This window comes from Acomys russatus, chromosome 26 (assembly GCF_903995435.1).
Source record: "Acomys russatus chromosome 26, mAcoRus1.1, whole genome shotgun sequence".
NCBI lineage: Eukaryota > Metazoa > Chordata > Mammalia > Rodentia > Muridae > Acomys > Acomys russatus.
Genome location: NC_067162.1, coordinates 46,814,569 through 46,832,770, shown reverse-complemented (window position 1 = coordinate 46,832,770; position 18,202 = coordinate 46,814,569). Strand labels below are relative to the sequence as shown.

The 18,202-nt window shown below is 46.8% G+C and overlaps 1 protein-coding gene across 1 annotated transcript in view; it reads right to left on the bottom strand.

Moving 5' to 3' along the window:
- Window positions 1–18,202, bottom strand: part of Zc3h18 (zinc finger CCCH-type containing 18) — a 46,545-nt gene that overhangs the window by 15,450 nt on the left and 12,893 nt on the right. The window contains exons 5-9 of the mRNA XM_051169320.1: window positions 9,105–9,253; window positions 8,714–8,806; window positions 7,917–8,074; window positions 5,291–5,408; window positions 3,458–3,726 (exon numbers count right to left, since the gene is read on the bottom strand). Coding sequence (XP_051025277.1) covers window positions 3,458–3,726; window positions 5,291–5,408; window positions 7,917–8,074; window positions 8,714–8,806; window positions 9,105–9,253 — 787 coding nt within the window. The remainder of the gene's footprint in view (window positions 1–3,457; window positions 3,727–5,290; window positions 5,409–7,916; window positions 8,075–8,713; window positions 8,807–9,104; window positions 9,254–18,202) is intronic.

The window sequence follows — 18,202 nt, the reverse complement described above, 5'->3', positions numbered from 1 at the left end:
GCTAACACCAGCTAGCTGGCATCTGAGCTGTGCTCTGATGGGGAAGGGCCAGGCCTGGAGTCAAAAGGAGGGACACAGGCCGTCTCTATCTTTGTTTCCCAAGACACATCCCATCAGACCTCGAAATCCAGGCAGAACACAAGATCACAGAAGGCTGCGTCTCTCCACAGGTGCCCTCAAGGCCACTGTGTGTGGTCTGATTGTCTCAGGGCTGTAGTGTGCACCAAAGGGGGGGGGGGGGGGGGGGGCGAATGCTAGTCAGGAACTATACCAGGAAGTGGCTCGGCAAGGACAAAGTTACCATTTACAAATATTTCTAAAGAGAGGGGGTTAAAAAAAAAAGGCACAGGTGATCTGTGATGTTGACCTTCTGTGCAACTACAGCGCCCTCTTATCTCCCTATATCACAGTAGCACATCCAAACGCTACCAGAGCCTCTGCAGGGCAAGGGTCAACTGTGCTGCCCCAGTCAGTGCGGAGGCTGGCAGCACACAGGCCAAGGGTGGCACAAGGAAATGAGCTGCTGATGAGCAAAGCAGCTACCCCACGTGTCTGGGAACTCCAACCTGGACGGCTGCCAAACCTGGGGTCAAAGAATAAAAAGCAATTGGTGGCCAGTCACTTCTAAAATCAGGAGGTCAGACACAGAGAGGGAACTAGAGCATGTGAGTTCTTCCCGCCCACCGAAATCTGCCAACACCCAAGGAACATGCACTTTTGTTTATCTCCCAGGAAATTGCACAGGTTTCCCCAGGGCTGTCCCATTTGGTCACAGTGCATAGGCTGTGCCCACACATCATGTGAGGAACTAATGTTTTTCATCACACATGGATGACTTCTACTGGCTAAAACACCTGAGCTCAGTAATTCCTTCATGCCTCTGGACAGTTCCCAGGAGTGAAAGTCCTAGGTATTCTCTGCTCTGGTTTGCCATTACTTCTTATGATTTGGCTCTCTCCCCAAGGTGACATTGCTGTCTAGTCCTCTCTTCTAGACTCACACATATACTACAAGACTGCAGGGATATAAATATTTCTTACTGCCATTTTCTACCCTGTCCTAAAGGACACAGAAGGCCAACCACACGCCAATCTAAAGAGACATCAACGAAACCCAGAACAGGTAGGTTATGATGGCGCACGCCTTAATCCCAGCACTTTGGAGGCAGAGTCAGGCGGATCACTGTCAAGGCCAGCCTGGTCTACATACCTAGTTCCAGGACAGCCATAGCCAAATAGTGAGACACTGTCTCAAAAAAACCAAAACCCAAACCCAACCAACCAACCAACCAAAAACAAAAGAGCAACATCCTGCCTGGTGCTTCACTTAGCTGGAATTACTGAGCAACTGACTATTCCAGGTCTATTCAGTCCTGAACTTCAAGTGCTGGACTGGAGCAAGGCTTTCCCATAAACCTACCACTTTGATTCAGAATCTGAAAATGTATTTGATCACACTCATGAGCCAGTGAACCCAGAGATACAGAACTGGTAACAAATGACAACAGAGGTAGTCCCAAGCCCGTATGTTCTGAGATGAGTAGAAAGACAAAAGTAGCCAGGCACAGTGGCACATGCCTAGAATCCCAACAGCTGGGAAACTGAGGCAGGAAGGATCATAAGTTCAAGGTTGTACCACATAGAAATAAAAAATAAAAACAAAGTTATTTATATTATTTCAAGTGGTGGGCAAGCCTCACTAAAATACATTTCTGACATTTACACTGCTCTCCATACCGCTCTTTGTCTCACATTCCCACTCTGGCTCCTGCTGCCTTGCAGAGAACAAGCAGGGGAAGATCCTCCCTGATGTGGCAGCACTGTGGGCTCAAGGTCTAGAAAACATGGAGCAAGTGGCTTCTTTAGAAAATGGTTTGGTAGAAGCTGGGCATGGTGGCATATCCTTTAGTCCCAGCATTTGGGAGGCAGGTGGATCGCTGTGAGTTCGAGGCCAGCCTGGTCTACAAAGCAAGTCCAGGACAGCCAAGGCTACACAGAGAAACTGTGTCTCAAAAACCAAAAAACCAAACCAAAAGAAGAGAAGAGGAAGAGGAAGAAGAAGAAAGAAGAAGAAGAAGAAGAAGAAGAAGAAGAAGAAGAAGAAGAAGAAGAAGAAGAAAGAAAGAAAGAAAGAAAGAAAGAAAGAAAGAAAGAAAGAAAGAAAGAAAATGGTTTGGTGAGGTTGGAGAGATGGCTCAGCAGTTAAGAGGACTGACAACTTTTGCGAGGACCCAGGTTCAAATCCTAGTGTCCACATGGCAGCTCACAGCTGTCTGTAACTCCAAGATCTGCAAGATCTGCCACTCCCACATAGACATACATGCAGGCAAAACACCAATGCACATAAAAATGAAAAAAAGAAAGAGAGAAAGAAAGAGGAAGAGAGAAAAGAGGTGGAGAGATGGCTCAGCGGTTAAGAGCACTGACTAGGGCTGGGCGTGGTGGCGCAGGCCTTTAATCTCAGCAACGCTGAGAAACCCTGTCTAGAAAAATAAAAAACCGCACTGACTTCTTCTAGAGGTCCTGAGTTCAATTCCCAAGAATCACATGGTGGCTTACAACCATCTGTAACGTGATCTGATGCCCTCTTTTGGCCTGCAGGTGTATGCGCAAGCAGAGCACTGTATGCATAATAAAAAATTAAATAAATCTTAAAAAAAGAAAAAAGAAAGGAGGGAAGCAGGCAGGCAAGCAAGCTGGAGAGATGGCTCAGAGGTTAAGAGCACTGACTCTCTTACGGAGGTCCTGAGTTCAATTCTCAGTAATCACACAGTAGTTCAAAACCATCTATAACGTGATCTGATGCCCTCTTTTGGCCTGTATACATAATAATAAATAAGTCTTAAAAAAAAAAAAAAAGAAAGAAAGAAAGAAAGAAAAAAGAAAAAAGAAAAAAAGAAAGCCAGGTGTGGTGGGACACACCTTTAATCCCAGCACTCGAGAGGCAGAGGCAGGTGGATCACTGAGTTCAAGGCCAGCCTGGTCTACAAAGCAAGTTTAGGACAGCCAGGGCCACACAGAGAAACCCTGTCTCAAAAGAGAGAGACAGAGAGAGAGAGAGAGACAGAGAGGGGGGGGAATAAAGAAAATGGTCTGGTAAGTCCTCAAACAGACTAGATGACCCAGCCACTTCTCCCACAGGTAACATAAGGGAAATCCACATTCAATCCACAAATATGCACACAAAAGTTCAGACCTTCAGACCTTCAACGGTCAAAAAGTGACAGCTCAATGTCTACCGACAGACAGAAAAAGCAACTGAGGCACAGCCTAGTGTTTTCTGCAAATACGATCTAAGAGGAAGACACCAGACACCAATGAGCACAGTGAACGGCTGCACGCCCACCCTATGTCCTACACAGGCAGGCTGCTTCAAGGGCGCAAGGAGCTGCTGCCTCAAGAGCTTACAGCGGCCATACGGCGAGCTGTGCTGACAAATGGGACTTGAGATGGTCTACCTTGGTGGCTGTGGGGACCGGGGCTTTGGCTTCTCCTTGTCCTTCTCCCGGTCTTTGTCCCTGTCGCGGTCTCGGTGCTGCCGGTCCTTCTCGTCTCGCTTGGCTCTTTCTCTCTCCCATTCCTCCTTCCTCCGCTGCCGCTCTTTGTCCCGCTCTCGCTCGCGTTCACGCTCCCGCTCCCTCTGCCTGCGCTCGCGCTCTCGGTCACGCTCTCGTTCCCTCTCCCGTTCTCGTTGTCTGTTTTCTCGCTCTCGTTCCCTCTCCCGTTCCTGGGTTAAAAAGCCAAATATTGATGCCGAATCACACACTATTTGGTAGACGTGTAAAGAAAACAGGGACCAGGTAGGAGGGTTGCTCTCAAGTAACTCCTTAAAGCAAGTTAGTTGTGTCCAATGGCAAAGGCCTGCACAGGAGACTAAGCAGAAGGGTCTCAGTTCAAGGCAAGCCTGGGTCAACTGACAGCCTGTTTCAAAGTCACTGACCTAGTATGTTCAGAGTCTCAGGTACTTAGGCTTAATTCCCACAAAATCCATAGACACATACACACAAGGTACATGTTTTTTTTTTTTTTTTTTTTAAATGCATACAACTTAAGAGTGAAGTTACCCCAAACAATAAATCCAGAACTTTGTCAATAATGCCTGGTATTGAGTCCGTACCACAGGCCTTCCCATGGGTGACCTAGCTCATTCTTAGGATGGGGGTCTCAATGACTGTCCACGTGGGTGGCCCACACAAAGTGCTTCATGAAACAGTGTCTGGAAGGAAGTATGTGCCCCATTCACTGCAATCCCCCCGCCCACTGCCTTGTTTTCCTGCTTCAATAGTCAACACTAAAACTTAAGAAAAAGCTCAAGAGCCAGGTGTGGTGGCGCATGGCTGTAATCCCAGCACTTGGGAGGCAGAGGCAGGCAGATCTCTGTGAGTTCGAGGCCAGCCCGGTCTACAAAGGAATCCAGGACAGCCAGGGCTACACAGAGAAACTGTCTCAAAAAACCAGAGAAGCTCAAGCAGAGCACAGCTGATAGGCTCCAGACCTAGAGACCTCAGGAGATGCTATGTCTACCAGCTGCTCACTGGACAGAACAGGTAACAGGTGCCTGCCTCTGCACGCCACCGCAGAAGGAAGGAAGCTGAAGGGCCATGGTTCTGGTGTACAGAGGAGTCTACACAACTCACCACCTGTGGGCTCCTGGGGCTGCCACCTCCCTCTCATGCTGTGATAGCTCAGGGATGGATAACACCTTTCCTACAGCAGACTTTCTAAGCTGCGGAGACTGAAGATGGAACGGGCAGTCTGGAGCACACAGATCTTTATACACATTAGGTTCATGGGAGGAGTCTTCACCTGACGAACATGGCACGGCCAGCCAGAGGCACATCCTTAACCAGCATGCCAGATGGGCAAGAACGGTGCTACAAGTGAGGACATTGCTCAGGAGACTTTCAAGAGTGACACACTCACGAGGTTGACACAGTCTCTTGAAAACTGACATTGACAACCTTTCCAGCAAATCTAACTTGACAAAACCATGGCAAGAACAATGATTCCAAGAAAGCCCACCAGACATCAGACTATCACAAATGTAGCCAGTGGCTTACTACACGACCAATCTGGACTCAAATTCAGAACTGTGGCTCAGTACATTTTGCTAACTGAATAAGCTCACAGGAAATATACCACAGGAAGTGTTATAGCTAACGGGAGAGGAAGCATACACCATTGCTTGTACAGCTGAGGCAGGAGGATTATGGATTTGAGGCTAGCCTAAGTTCCATAGCTAGCCTCCGTCTAAAGGAAGAGGAAAGCTTTACCATGGGGACCATACTTACGCGGTAGTTAGAGTACGGCTCTGCTTCTGTGTACTGCACCCTGAAATTCTCGTATTGTCCACCACGCCAAAAACGCTCTATCTCATAGTCATAATAAGGATCTGCATAAGGCTCAAGTCTGAAAAAAGGGCCAAAAGGAAGGAAATCTCATCATTTAAGAATGCTACCGCAAGAACTCTACATAAAAGACCTACTGAATCCAACCCACAAGATGAGACTACACCATGACCATGTGGTGTCTACAGCTAAGAACACAGGGTTGTCAGCAGTAGGGTACCCACTATTACCCACGTATCAGTCAATCTGGGGAGAAAAGGCCTGGGATTACCCACAGGTGAGGACAAAGACAAAGCTTCTGTATCCATTTCTGGAGAAAACACTCAACAAAATAGGAAGTGGTATTTTCTCAATGAGACTAAAAACATATTCTAAAAAGCACTTTAAGGACCGTGGGATGGCTCAGATGGTGAGACATATGCTGCACAAGCCTGATGATTTGAGTTTTGTCCCACGAAACCCTAATCCCACAAAGCTGTCCTCTGACCACCACATGGGTGCTATGGCACTCCTGCCCACATACCACACATCATACACATGTACACACACGCACGCACGCACGCACACCACTACCACCAACAGGAGCAGCGGCAGCACTTTTAAAACCAAAGCTGGAGAGAAACATTGAGGAATTCTCTGAATATTAGGATATGGTGGGTCTCATGACCATCTGCCAAAGAGGAGCCCAGAGAGGTAGGAACACAGTTGCCATCCTGTGACACTATACCTCAACAGCCCATGACAGCCAATTTACACAACCACCCTCCCACCCACCTCAGTAAGCCAGAAGGACAAAGCCTAACATGGAAGCCTTATCCTCCCAGCTACCCAGCTAATAAGAGGCCGTGTACACAGAGCCCATTACAACAGCAGAGGGAAGGTACCGGGGAATGACACACACTCAGCCAGGAGCGCAGACCTCCCCCCAAAGCAGCACTCAGTGAGAGGACACGATGGGCACTCCCCATCACCTTGCAGGCTCATCCTGCACGGGCTCATCAGTACATCCCCAGTGAAAACCAAGAGCAATCGTGCCGACACAAGCCCAGCCCAGGAAACTCCACAACCAAGATGACATCTTCTGAAGCTCAAGAGTACCGGGAAGAGCTCCATGCTTCTGTGTGCTTTTATTTGGTGCAGGAGGAAAGCAGGTCAGGACTCATTAGATGGCATCTTTCAGTGTCCCACTCAACAGTGTGGATACCTGGCTACTCTCACCTCAAAGTCCTGCCACTACACTGGTGACAAAGTTCAGAAACTAGGGCAGGTGTGCAATGAACTAAAAGAGTAACTATAACAGTCTAACAATCAAATTTATAAGCTGCTCACTTTTGGAATTCTCATTTCTGAACTTGGTGATGCAAACCACAGACTGCAAAGCTCATCCACACACCACATCACCTTCCTGGGTGACTCCTACCTGGGAAGCATGGACACAGAGCGTGGGAATGTGTGCGTGCGTGCGTGCATGAGTGGAGGGTAGGAGGTGGGCAGCTGCAGCCCAGGCAACGGTGCTGGAACACTACTTATTCTTTTCATCCTTTTACCACCAAGTAGCCAGAAACTACAGAGATAAGGACGGCAGAGAAGTGTTTCTCCAAGACTAAGACAGTGATTCAACAGGATCACAGCACCTCCAGGTCCTAAGCCCCAAGCCTGCGCCCTCAGCAGGCAGAACTGTGACCCATCCTTCCCGGTCAAGTTGGGAGCCCTGATGAAGAAGCAGAGAAGTAGCACCTTCAAGGCCACACTGCTCCCCTGGATCTGACGTTAGTCCTTAGCACCACACAACTCCTTCACGCCTTCACGAGGGTTTTTGTTCCTTTTTTCAAGATAGGGTTTCTCAGTGTAGCCCTGGCTGTCCTGGACCTCTCTGTAGACCAGGCTGGCCTCGAACTCTTAGATCCATCTGCTTCTGCCTCCCCGGTGCTGGGATTAAAGGAGTGCGCCACCACTCCCAGCTCTTTTGAGAATTTTTAAAGACCAGCATTAAATGTCTGAGGAGGGGACTGAAGAGATGGCTTGATGATTAAGAGCACTTGCTTGCTGCTCTTCAGAGGACACAAGATGGGTTCTCAGCTCCCGTGTTGGGTGACTCACACCAGCCTCAAAGTCCAGTTCCTAGATCCAAGGCCCTCTTTTGGTCTCCATGGATTCATACACAAATAACACAAATAAATCTTTTTTCTTTTCTTTTTTCTCTCTCTCTCTCTCTCTCTTTTTGAGACAGGGTTTCTCTATGTAGCCTTGGCTGTCCTGGACTCCCTTTGTAGATCAGGCTGGCCTCGAGCTCACAGCAATCCGCCTGCCTCTGCCTCCCGAGTGCTGGGATTAAAGGTGCGCGCCACCACGCCCAGCTATGAATAAATCATTTTTTTTAAATGCCATTGCCTGAGTAGCTGAGGAGAGGGGTCAAGGGCATAGACTTAACGCCGAGCCTGTCGGGACTTGAGTCCACCCCAGAGGCAGCCTCCACAGAAGCCAGAGTGTGGAGATAGTGCCCTGGGGACCTGCATGCGGTATTCCTGACAGGGCATGAATAGGTCAGGGCAAGCAGAGGATCCCTTACGTTGTGTCTCTAACGTCTCTTGGGACCCGAGAATTCCAATCTCGGAAGACTTCATTTTCCTTGTCAAACTCGCGGTCGTCTTCACCGATGGTTACTGTGAACCTTTTTTCTTCAAAGTCGGGTTCCTGCTCTTTCCGAATGGTTGCTTTTTTTAAAACCTAGCAGCAAAGACACACATCAGTGTGAAATGAGGGCCTCCAAAGCCACTGGAAGGAACACAGGGAACCTGAGACCAGCAACACCACTGACAAAGGGTGTGGGCAAACATAGGACCCGAGCCTTCTCCTGCAGGCTTTACAGGAGGTTGGCTGATCTGCTGTGACTCATTTGCATTGTGAACATTTAGGACCAGCACAGGGGGTCCCAGAAGGCATGCAAGCAACCTTTATTTCAGTCTCCCTGAAGAGAAAACAGGCTGGGTGTCAACAGACACACTGGTGGAAGGTGGGTATTAGGGGCCACAGTGGGCAGGCAAAGGGAGGCCTGAGAGAGCTAGCAAGAACAGACACTGGGTCTCAGTGGAGCAGAGAGTAGGTCTCTGCCTGGGGTGGTGGCCAGAGAATTCATCATTTGGGCTGCCCATGCCACTTAAAAATGTTAAGTCTGAATTCAGGGAGGGTCTCTCTGGTCTACTGAGAATTGTCTGTGCCTGAGCCTGCCAGGCAGAGGTGGCTAAATAGTATGTCTCATTCTTAAGGCTTCCCCGGATTTACATCCTCTCTGGATCTAAGTTCTGTCAGGCCTACTAGAGGAACCACCACTGTTGCTTTTCCTCCCAGAGCACACTGAACTCTTACCTCCTTTGCATGTCTGAGTCCACGTTCCCAGGCACTCTCTGTTGGGGGTTCTGGAGGGGGTGGAGGCAAAATCTCATCCACTACTGGCCCACCCTATTAAAAAATGGGAAGGAAATATTCAAGAAGCACTTAAAAACCTATAAAGAAACAGCAAAACATTTAAAAGACAGCCAGCTAGCCACACAACTGGTTCTCCTGCCCAACCACCCATGAGCCTGGAACATCCAAGGTACTTCTACACAAACACAAGAAGCCCTGAATAGGTGTCCCTTGACCCTCAGGTACAAGATGCCTTTTCCATAAGGGACACTAGTTTGTCTTCAGCCCAAGATTTAGACAGAACTCAGGTAGACAGAACTCCCATCTGGTGGCAACTAAAGAGCTCACGCACCCAAGGGTTGGCAGGCATCAGAGGGTGAGGTCCAAGAGGCGGGGCACCGTTGGGTGGGAAAGGTTCAGCTTTGGTGATGAGGGAGTAGTTCCCCTTGTCATTCACTCCAGGGTGTATGAACCTACAGTTCACGCCCCAGGTGCAGTTTCCTAGGGAAACAAAAGTCCAGTAAGAAAAGACACCAAGAGCCCAACAGTGGGAAGGCAGCAGCTAGGATGTGCAGCCCAGCACTTACTGACAGCATGGGAAGCAGCCACCAGCCCGTGTCTGCTCTCACAGGTCACTGGGCCTCTGCCAGGAGAGCCCTGGGCCAGCAACAGCCCCGCCTACCTCTCCCTCTGTATACACAGGTATCCCACAGTCCTACAGGGGTGAGCAGGGCAGGGCTAGGCCAGTGGGTCAACAAGGCTCTTCCTTGATGAGAGCTGCTGCCTAGAGCCCCAGGCCTACTCACAGTCACTCTGCAGGTTCTGTACCCCTGGATTCACCACCCGTAGATGAAAAATATTCTTTGTGTCCCCCTGAACATGTAGAGACATTTTGCATCTCCACTCCTTAAACAGTAGAGTATAAAAAGGACTATAAAACACCCCGAGAGGGCTGAAGTTACAGCAGGGCATGTGGCACAGCATCTTGCACTATATCCTCAGATTAGCGCCCATGGCATTCTGGATCCCACCTCCTACAGATGTCATGGAGAAACTGGGCACAGGAATTATCTCAGCACCAATTAGAGCAGAGAAGCCAGAGTCCCCAGAGTCAGGGCAAAGGCCACACGAGAGTGTTGGGGGACCTGCGGCAGGGGCCTGGACATTTCCTCGGACTCATGCGAAGGTAGAAATTGATGGAAAACACAAATGTTAACAGATCTCTGTTGAGTCTATCCCAGAGTGGTCCTCTCCAAACCACTTCAGGATTATTTCTAGTCCTTAAAAAAGTGTGATATGGCAGCCAGGTGTCGTAGCGCACGCCTTTAATCCCAGCACTCGGGAGGCAGAGGCAGGCAGATGACTGTGAGTTGGAGGCCAGTCTGGTCTACAAAGTGAGACTGGGACAGCCAAGGCTACACAGAGAAACTGTGTCTTTAAAAAAAAAAAGTGTGATAAATTAAGCTACCTTAATTTATCTAACCAACCAAACTACCATTGAGCTTTTACACTTTGCTCACGAATCATAAAACAAATCCCAGGATTACTGAAGGGAGCTGCTCAGTGCAGAATGCTCAGGGTCTCATCTGTACATGCATCACTCAAAGAAAAAAGAACAATGTTCTATGTGAAGCCGGGCATGGTGGTGCACACCTGTAATGCTAGCACTCAGGAGGCAGAGGCAAGTGGATCACTGCCAGTTCAAGGCCGGCCTGGTCTACAAAACAAGTCCAGGACTGCCAAGGCTACCAAGAAACCCTGTCTCAAAACAAAACCAAAACCAAAAAAATCCCAATCGGTTCTATGTGCACTCTAGTAGAGGGCTCTTAAGACTTTAAACACACTTCGCAGATTGATACGTGTAATCTTACATAATTCAAGACCATAGTCAGTCTGAAACAGATATTCCAGTTGAGCATTTTTGCTAACATAATGTTTTCCTTGATGTAGTTAAGTAGAAATAATCACTTGGTACTTAGAAAAAAGGCAAGTTTCATCTTTAAATATCATAACTACTTAAGCCTATGTTAAAATCAACTCAAGATAGAGTAACAGCATACTAATATACTTAATTGCTTTCCTGCAAACACAATTATGATTGATAAATAAGTTTTTCCATTCCTGAAGTATTTAAGGATTCACATGCAGGTTAAGTGAGGTTGGAGCTTTAAGAAACAACGACGCATCCAGGCATCGAGGACAGACGCCAACACCTCCCAATTCTCGAGGGTAAATTCTCCATGCCCTTCTCAACCTTGTTTATATAATTAAAATGAAACAAAACCTCATTATAGAAAGCCAGGAAGTGCAAAAGAGAATCAAGTATGATTACATATTATTATGTGTAATAATAATATATATATTACCCAGTCAAAAGATGAGTGTTTGTTTTAAATTTTCAAAACAAAACAAAAAAACGCCAAAAAGTCCAAACCCAACTCAATTGTCTAATCTCTCATCACTTATATGGGCAGAAAAAAGGAAAGAATATGTGTGTGGAAGGGAAAGGGGGAACAAACAAATGGAGGAAAAGTGAGGACAGGGTACAGCCAGAGGAGATATGCTGCCAGCCCTGGACAAATGACCAAGAGTGCATGAGCCCCGTTTACAGAGGTAAACTTCCTTTTCCTTTAAATTTTATTTATTTAATATATATAATGTTTTTTCCTCCACTCCAGAAGAGAGCATCAGATCACATTATAGATGGTTGTGAGCCACCATGTGGTTGCTGGGAATTGAACTCAGGACCTCTGGAAGAACAGACAGTACTCCTAAATTCTGAGCCATCTCTCCAGCCCCTAGAGGCAAATTTTCATGGGGACAGAGTGCATATACCGTTATTGCTGGGACTCTGGAGAAATGAGAACATTCTTCTCATCTGAGGGCTTTGTATAGACTAGACAGGTACACCATTGTCAAGCTACATTCTTAGCCCTATCTTCTAATTGCTCTACTGTAAGTAAAGATTACTTCTGTAATTTAAAAAAAAAAAAACAAACCAGAAATCTCATGCCAGTGATGGCTTAGCAGGTAAGCACTCTGGCCACTTAACCTGATGACGTGAATTTGATCCCCAGAGCATACTCCTATTGACCATCCTGAGATCCACACACATATGTGCTCTGTCTTCTACAGACTTAATTTCTTAGCTGGGCGTGGTGGCACAAGCCTTTAATACCAGCACTCGAGAGGCAGAGGCAGGTGAATCTCTGTGAGTTGGAGGCCAGCCTGGTCTACAAAGTGAGTCCAGGTCAGCCAAGGCTACACAGAGAAACACTGTCTCGAAAAACAAAACAAACTTAATTTCTTTCTCTTTTCTTCTTGTCTTTTTTTTTTTTTTTTTAAAGAGAGACAGGTTTCTCTGTGTAGCCTTGGCTGTCCTGTACTCGCTTTGTAGACCAGGCTGGCCTCGAACTCACAGCAATCCACCTGCCTCTGCCTCTCGAGAGCTGGGATTAAAGGTGTGTGCCACCACACCTGGCCTCTTTCTTATTTTTTTTTTGGGACAGGATTTCTTTGTTTAACAGCGCTGGCTGTTCTAGACTCATTTTGTAGACCACGGTGGCCTCAAACTCACAGGAATCTGCTACCTATCCCAAATACTGGGATTAAAGGCGTGTGCCACCAATGTCTGGCTTTCTTTCTTTCTTTTCTTTAAGGTTTTCACTATTTTGCTTTGGCTGGCCTGGAACTCACTGCATATAGACACAGCTTGCCTCAAACTCAAGAGAAGTGCACCTGCTTTTGCCTCTTGAGTGTTCGATATAAGGTGTGGGCCACCATGTCCAGCTATTTCTGGATTTCAGAGGGCTATCTTTCAAAGGAAATCTTAATCAGCAATTCTTTATTAATTTTTATCCTTTGGTAGGTATTATTTAACATGAGAAATATTTATAGTAACATGGGAGCATATGTAAATAGAGAATATGTTCTTTAAAGAGCGTACAGTGGATCTGGGTAGGTATGACAGAGCAGACCTTTCATTCCAGCACTCAGGAAAAAGCCTGGGCTATATGCTATCCTGTCTCCCTTACCCTATACTTCAAGAACCTTGTACCAGAAGTAGTCACCAAATGTATTCCCCCATTTTTTTTTCCTGAATACATATACACTCTGGGCTGATCTCTGTCACTCTTGCACATAAACAATTTAGAAAGAAAAAAAAAGTGAACCTGTGTGATTAATAGCAGCAGACTTAAAACTACATCAGTAACACAAATACATGAACATGGCAGATCTCTCAGTAACAATCAAGGAAGCTAGCAGATGGTAGGAGGCAGCTGCCCTCTGGCCACAGTCCCCATGTCCAATGGCCAAGATCCACCTACACAAACATGTGCAGACACTAGCAGGAGCAAGTATACTGTGGCCGTGTGCATGAGCAAATACATGTGTCTGTTAGGTCCAGAAACGGGCAGACTGTAAGCTTGTGATATATTGTTTGGATTGGCTATCATCAGCTGCGTGATCACCACCAAGGCAATGCACCTGTCAGAACAGGGAAGGCAGTTGTACAGTGTCACTTTCCAAACAAAGCACTTGTTTTTGCTCTTGCAGGTGATTTTTACTGAGAAATTTCAATTATCTATTTAAATACAAAAATGTCAGCATGTGTCTATGAATATGTTTAAACGCTGGGGGAAGATGGTATCGCTTCCTTTGTGCAGATGCATGTGAGGCAGCGTGGCAGGCAGCGCCTATGCTGACTCTGCTCTAGATCTGGTGTGGTGCATAGGAGGCAGCAGGGCTTCCAGATGCTCTGCAGTCCTTCCCACATGTCTCCACCAGATGGTGCGAAGTCCACCCCTGCAACAGCACTGAGACTGGTCACTGGTTGGTCTGAATGGGCTTCTGCCCAGGAATTCTGCTATAACCTTACGGAAGTCAGCTAGACAGGCCACTGAGCACTGGAGAGCAGACATGCCCAGAAGCCCAATTCTCATTTGGGAGAACAGAGCTGAATACCAACAGACTGACTTCTCTTTTTAAAACATTTTACTTACTTTTAAATGTATGAGACTTTTGTCTACATGTGTTTATATGTGTTTACTATCTGTGTGTCTGCTGCCTGTGGAGGCCAGAAGAGGGCACTGGATCTCCTGGAACTGGAGTTACAAATGGCTGTAAGCTCCCATGTGGGTCCAGAACTGACCCTGGGTCTTCTGCAAGAGTGGCAAGCATGCAACTGCCGGGCCAGCTCTCCAGGCCCCAGACTGCTGTTTATAAATCCCCAGCTCGCAGCCTCCCCAGTCTGGCCTGGCTCTGTGCTTCACTGGCTGCACCTCAGAGCCAGGCACCGTCTAGGTATTGTCTAGCCTGAAGGTCACCATACTATGTAAAACTTGTGCGCAATCAGTGGTTTCACTAGAGTGACAAATACTTAAGGACTGAGCCAAGGTGAGGCTTATACAACTTGGAATATGGACTAAGAGTAGGAACATTTTATGGCACTAGAGAGGCAGAGGCAGGAGGATCTCTTTGAGTTCAAGGCCAGCCTGGTCTACAAAGTGAGTCTAAGACAGCCAAGGCTAGACAAAGAAATTCTGTCTTGAAAAAACAAAAAAATAAAACAAAACAAAAATTACTTAAACCTTTTGAGCTGGGCGTGGTGGTGCATACACCTTTAACCCCAGCACTTGGGAAGCAGAGGCAGGTAGATCTCTGTGAATTCAAGGCCAGCCTCGTTTACACAGAGTCCAGGACAGCCAAGGCTAAACAAAGAAGCCCTGTCTCAAAAATCAAAACAAAAATTACCTAAACTTTTTGGGCCAAGAGTAGTGGTGCACACCAGCACTTGAGAGACAAGAGGCAGGTGGATTGCTGTGAGTTTGAGGCCAGCCTTGTCTACACAGTAAGTCTAGGACAGCCAAGGCTAAACAGAGAAACCCTGTCTTGAAAAGCAATAAAACAAAAACAAAAGCAAAAACCCTCAAAAGAGCCAAACACTCGCTCCAAAAAAAAAAAAAAAAAAAAAAAAAGAAGAAGAAGAAGAAGAAGAAAAAACTACACCTCTGTAAATCTATATTAAAACACAAGAGTAAGGTGTGGTAGCACATGCCTTTAGTCCAGCCCTCGGGAGGCAAAGGCAGGTAGCAGATCTTTATGAGTTCTGGTCTACAAAGCGGGTCCAGGCCAGCCAAGGCTAAACAGAGAAACTCTGTCTCGAAAAACCAAAATCAAACAAACAAAACAAAAAAAAAAAAACCCCCATCACAGCCAGGTCTGGTGACAGTGTATACCTTTAACCCCAGCACTTGGGGACGGGGACAGACAGGACACACATCACGATGACCATGACAAAGACAGGCAGATCTCTGTGAGTTTGAGGATAACCTCATCTACATAGTGAGACTGTCTCAAAAACACAACAAAACACAATAAAAAATCCCTGTCAAACTTTAAGTTTTCTTACTGACATAGGTGAGGCTGGCCTTTACATTTGCACGTACACAGTAGGAGCACCTTACTTACCACTATGAAAATTGCTCTAGTTTCAGAGCCCCAGAGTGGCCTGGGGGACTCTCACAGGCTACAGGCCACTCTGAGGCATTTCACTTTATAAACATGAAGGAGAATACAGGGATCCAAAGTGAGCAGATACAGCGTAGGTGTACAAAAGGGCACACAAGCACGTGAAAAGGATGCACACTACTGAACATCAGAGAACTCGACAACACAGACACTGTTAGAAATGCTACTAACAAAGTGGGGAAAATCCAAGGCTGCTGCCACAGTGGAGCTCCTTCGGGTGTCAGCTCAGTGGTGTAGTGCTCAACTCACAGGCTCAAGGCTCTGAGGTTCACTCCCCAACCTGCCCCCTCCTAAAGCACCATGTAATGTGCACTGCCACTTCCAGATCAATCAACCCTGGTAATCCAGTACCCTCACAGCCACACACGTGTTTGGGCAGTCACATGTTCACTTCTCTTGGATAAACACAGGTGAGGGCTTGCAGTGGTGGTGTGAGTAAGAATGGCCCCCCAAAGGGTCATATACCCAAGTGCTTGGCCTCTAGTTAGAGGAACTGTTTGCCTTGTTGGAGGAGGGGAGACTGAGGTTTCAAAGGCTCACAGCACTCAGCTCCTGCTCCAGCATCATGCCTGACTGCTCTTCACACCATGAGGTTCCTAGACTCTTCCCCTCAAGCTGTAAGTCCCAACAGACTCTTCTATAAGTGGCTTTGTTCGTGGTGTCTCATCACAGCAACTAAGACAGAAGGTAGTGTCAGAAATGGGGCTCTTGCTGTGATAGGCATGACTATGTTAATCTTTTTTTTTTTTAAGGACTGTAAGATTTTGAATACTATAAGCAGGGGTCTTAATGGGCCATCCTAGTAGGAACTTGGAAGACCACTGGTGGTGCTGAAAGCAATGTAGACTATTAGAGGCCCAGCTCAGGAGGTTTCATATGGGAACAGAATTAGCAACTGGGCAAGAGACTATTCTTGTGCTATTTGGCAAAGAACAAGGCTGACAGCAGCAGCAACAACAACAACAGGTCTGGAGAGAGAGCTCTATGGTTAAAACCATGTACTGCTTTTACAGAAGACAGGAGCTCAGCCCCCAGCACCCATGCCAGGCAGCTCGCCACAGCCTAACCCTCCAGCTTCAGAGGATCTAATACTTCTGTCTTCAGCAGGTATCTGTACTCAAATGCACACCTACCCATATTTAAAAATAATAAAATACTTCAAAACAAAACACAAAATGGGCACTGGAAAGATGGCTCAGCGATTAAGAGCACTGACTGCTCTGTGGAAATGACCTGGGTTCAATTCCCAGCAATCACATGGCAGCTCACAACTGTCTGTAACTGCAGTTCCAGGGGATCCAACACCCTTACACATACATATGAGCAAGTAAAACACCAATGTACATAAAGTAGAAAAAAAAAAACAAAACAAAAAAAACAAAACACAAGGGCTGGAGAGATGGCTCGGAGGTTAAGAGCACTGGCTGCTCTTCCAGAGGTCCTGAGTTCAATTCCCAGCAACCACATGGTGGTTCCCAACAATCTATAATGAGATCTGGTACCCTTTTCTGGCAGGCATACATGCAGCAAGAATATTGTATACCTAATAAATAAATAAATATTTAGCTGGGCATTGGTGGCGCACACCTTTAATCCCAGCACTTGGGAGGCAGAGGCAGGCGGTCCACTGTGAGTGGCCAGCCTGGTCTACAAAGTGAATCCAGGACAGCCAAGGCTACACAGAGAAACCCTGTCTTAATAAACAACAAACAAACAAGTACAGTTTGAGGAGAAAAAGAACACCAGGAAATTTAACTTAGGAGCTAAGGTTTGTGCTGAGAGAGATATGGAGAAATGGGAATAATGGAAGTAATGCCCTCAGAGTGAGACCCTACCCAGCTAATCCTACAACTTATAAAAAGGCCCAAGGAATTATTTGTTCCTAAAGAGTAACAAATCAAAGTTTATTCAAATGTAATCCAAGAAGGGGGCCAGGTTCCACCTCAAGTAGGCAGCCAAACTGGCATCATGGATTCTGGCTTTAGAGTCACAAAGGATACAGTAAAGGGGTTAAGATCTCTCTCCAGCCCTTTCAAAGGGTGATGAATCAACTGACTTCAACTGAACACCAAGCTTATGACTTGTAGGTAAGAAAAAAAATTCTCCCAATAATGGCAAAGCCATCCCAGAGAACTGTAAGTTATATCACTTTCTTTCCTTCTGCATATCATAATGGGATGAGAGAAAAGGAAGCACTAATTAAAAACACCCCAGAAAAGTTACTGTTTATATCACTAGTTTTATGTCAACCTGACAAAGGCGAGAGTCATTTGTGAAGAGAGAACCTCAATTGAGAAAAATGCCCAACAAGATTCAAGAGTGGCCTGTAGGCAAGGCTGTGGACATTTTCTTACTTAAGTCATTTATGTGAGACGGAGGGCCCAGCTTATTGTGGGTGGTATCGCCCCACACAGGCAGTCCTGGGGTGTGCAAGACAGCAGAGAGAAAAAGGCAAGAGAACAAGCAAGTGGCAGTGTGCTGCTTACACGGCCACTGCTTCAGTTCCTGCTTCCAGATCCCTGCCCTTCCTCCTTCCATAATGGACTATGATGTGCGACTGTAAACTGAAATCCCACCCACCCCTCCTCAGGTTGCTTTTGGTTATGATGTTTATCAAAGCAATAGAAACTCTGAGACACTCACCTAAACGCTTCCCATTTGACTGCAGAAACCTCCCCATGGCATGGCCTCACTCATGGAAACCCAAACACAACTTATAAGCAGGGGTGCCCACCCAATGTGATGACTAAGGTAACACTCCTATCCCAGTGTATGCAGATGTCTCCCAAAGAGCTGGTGTGTGCGTTCAATGCACTGATTTCATCTGTTCTGTGCTCGGTAAGTTCTGAGACTCGTGCTGATGTTGGCCTGTCCCAAGCAGCTGGCAAGCTTCTGAACTGCAGAGGCATTGTGCTGCAG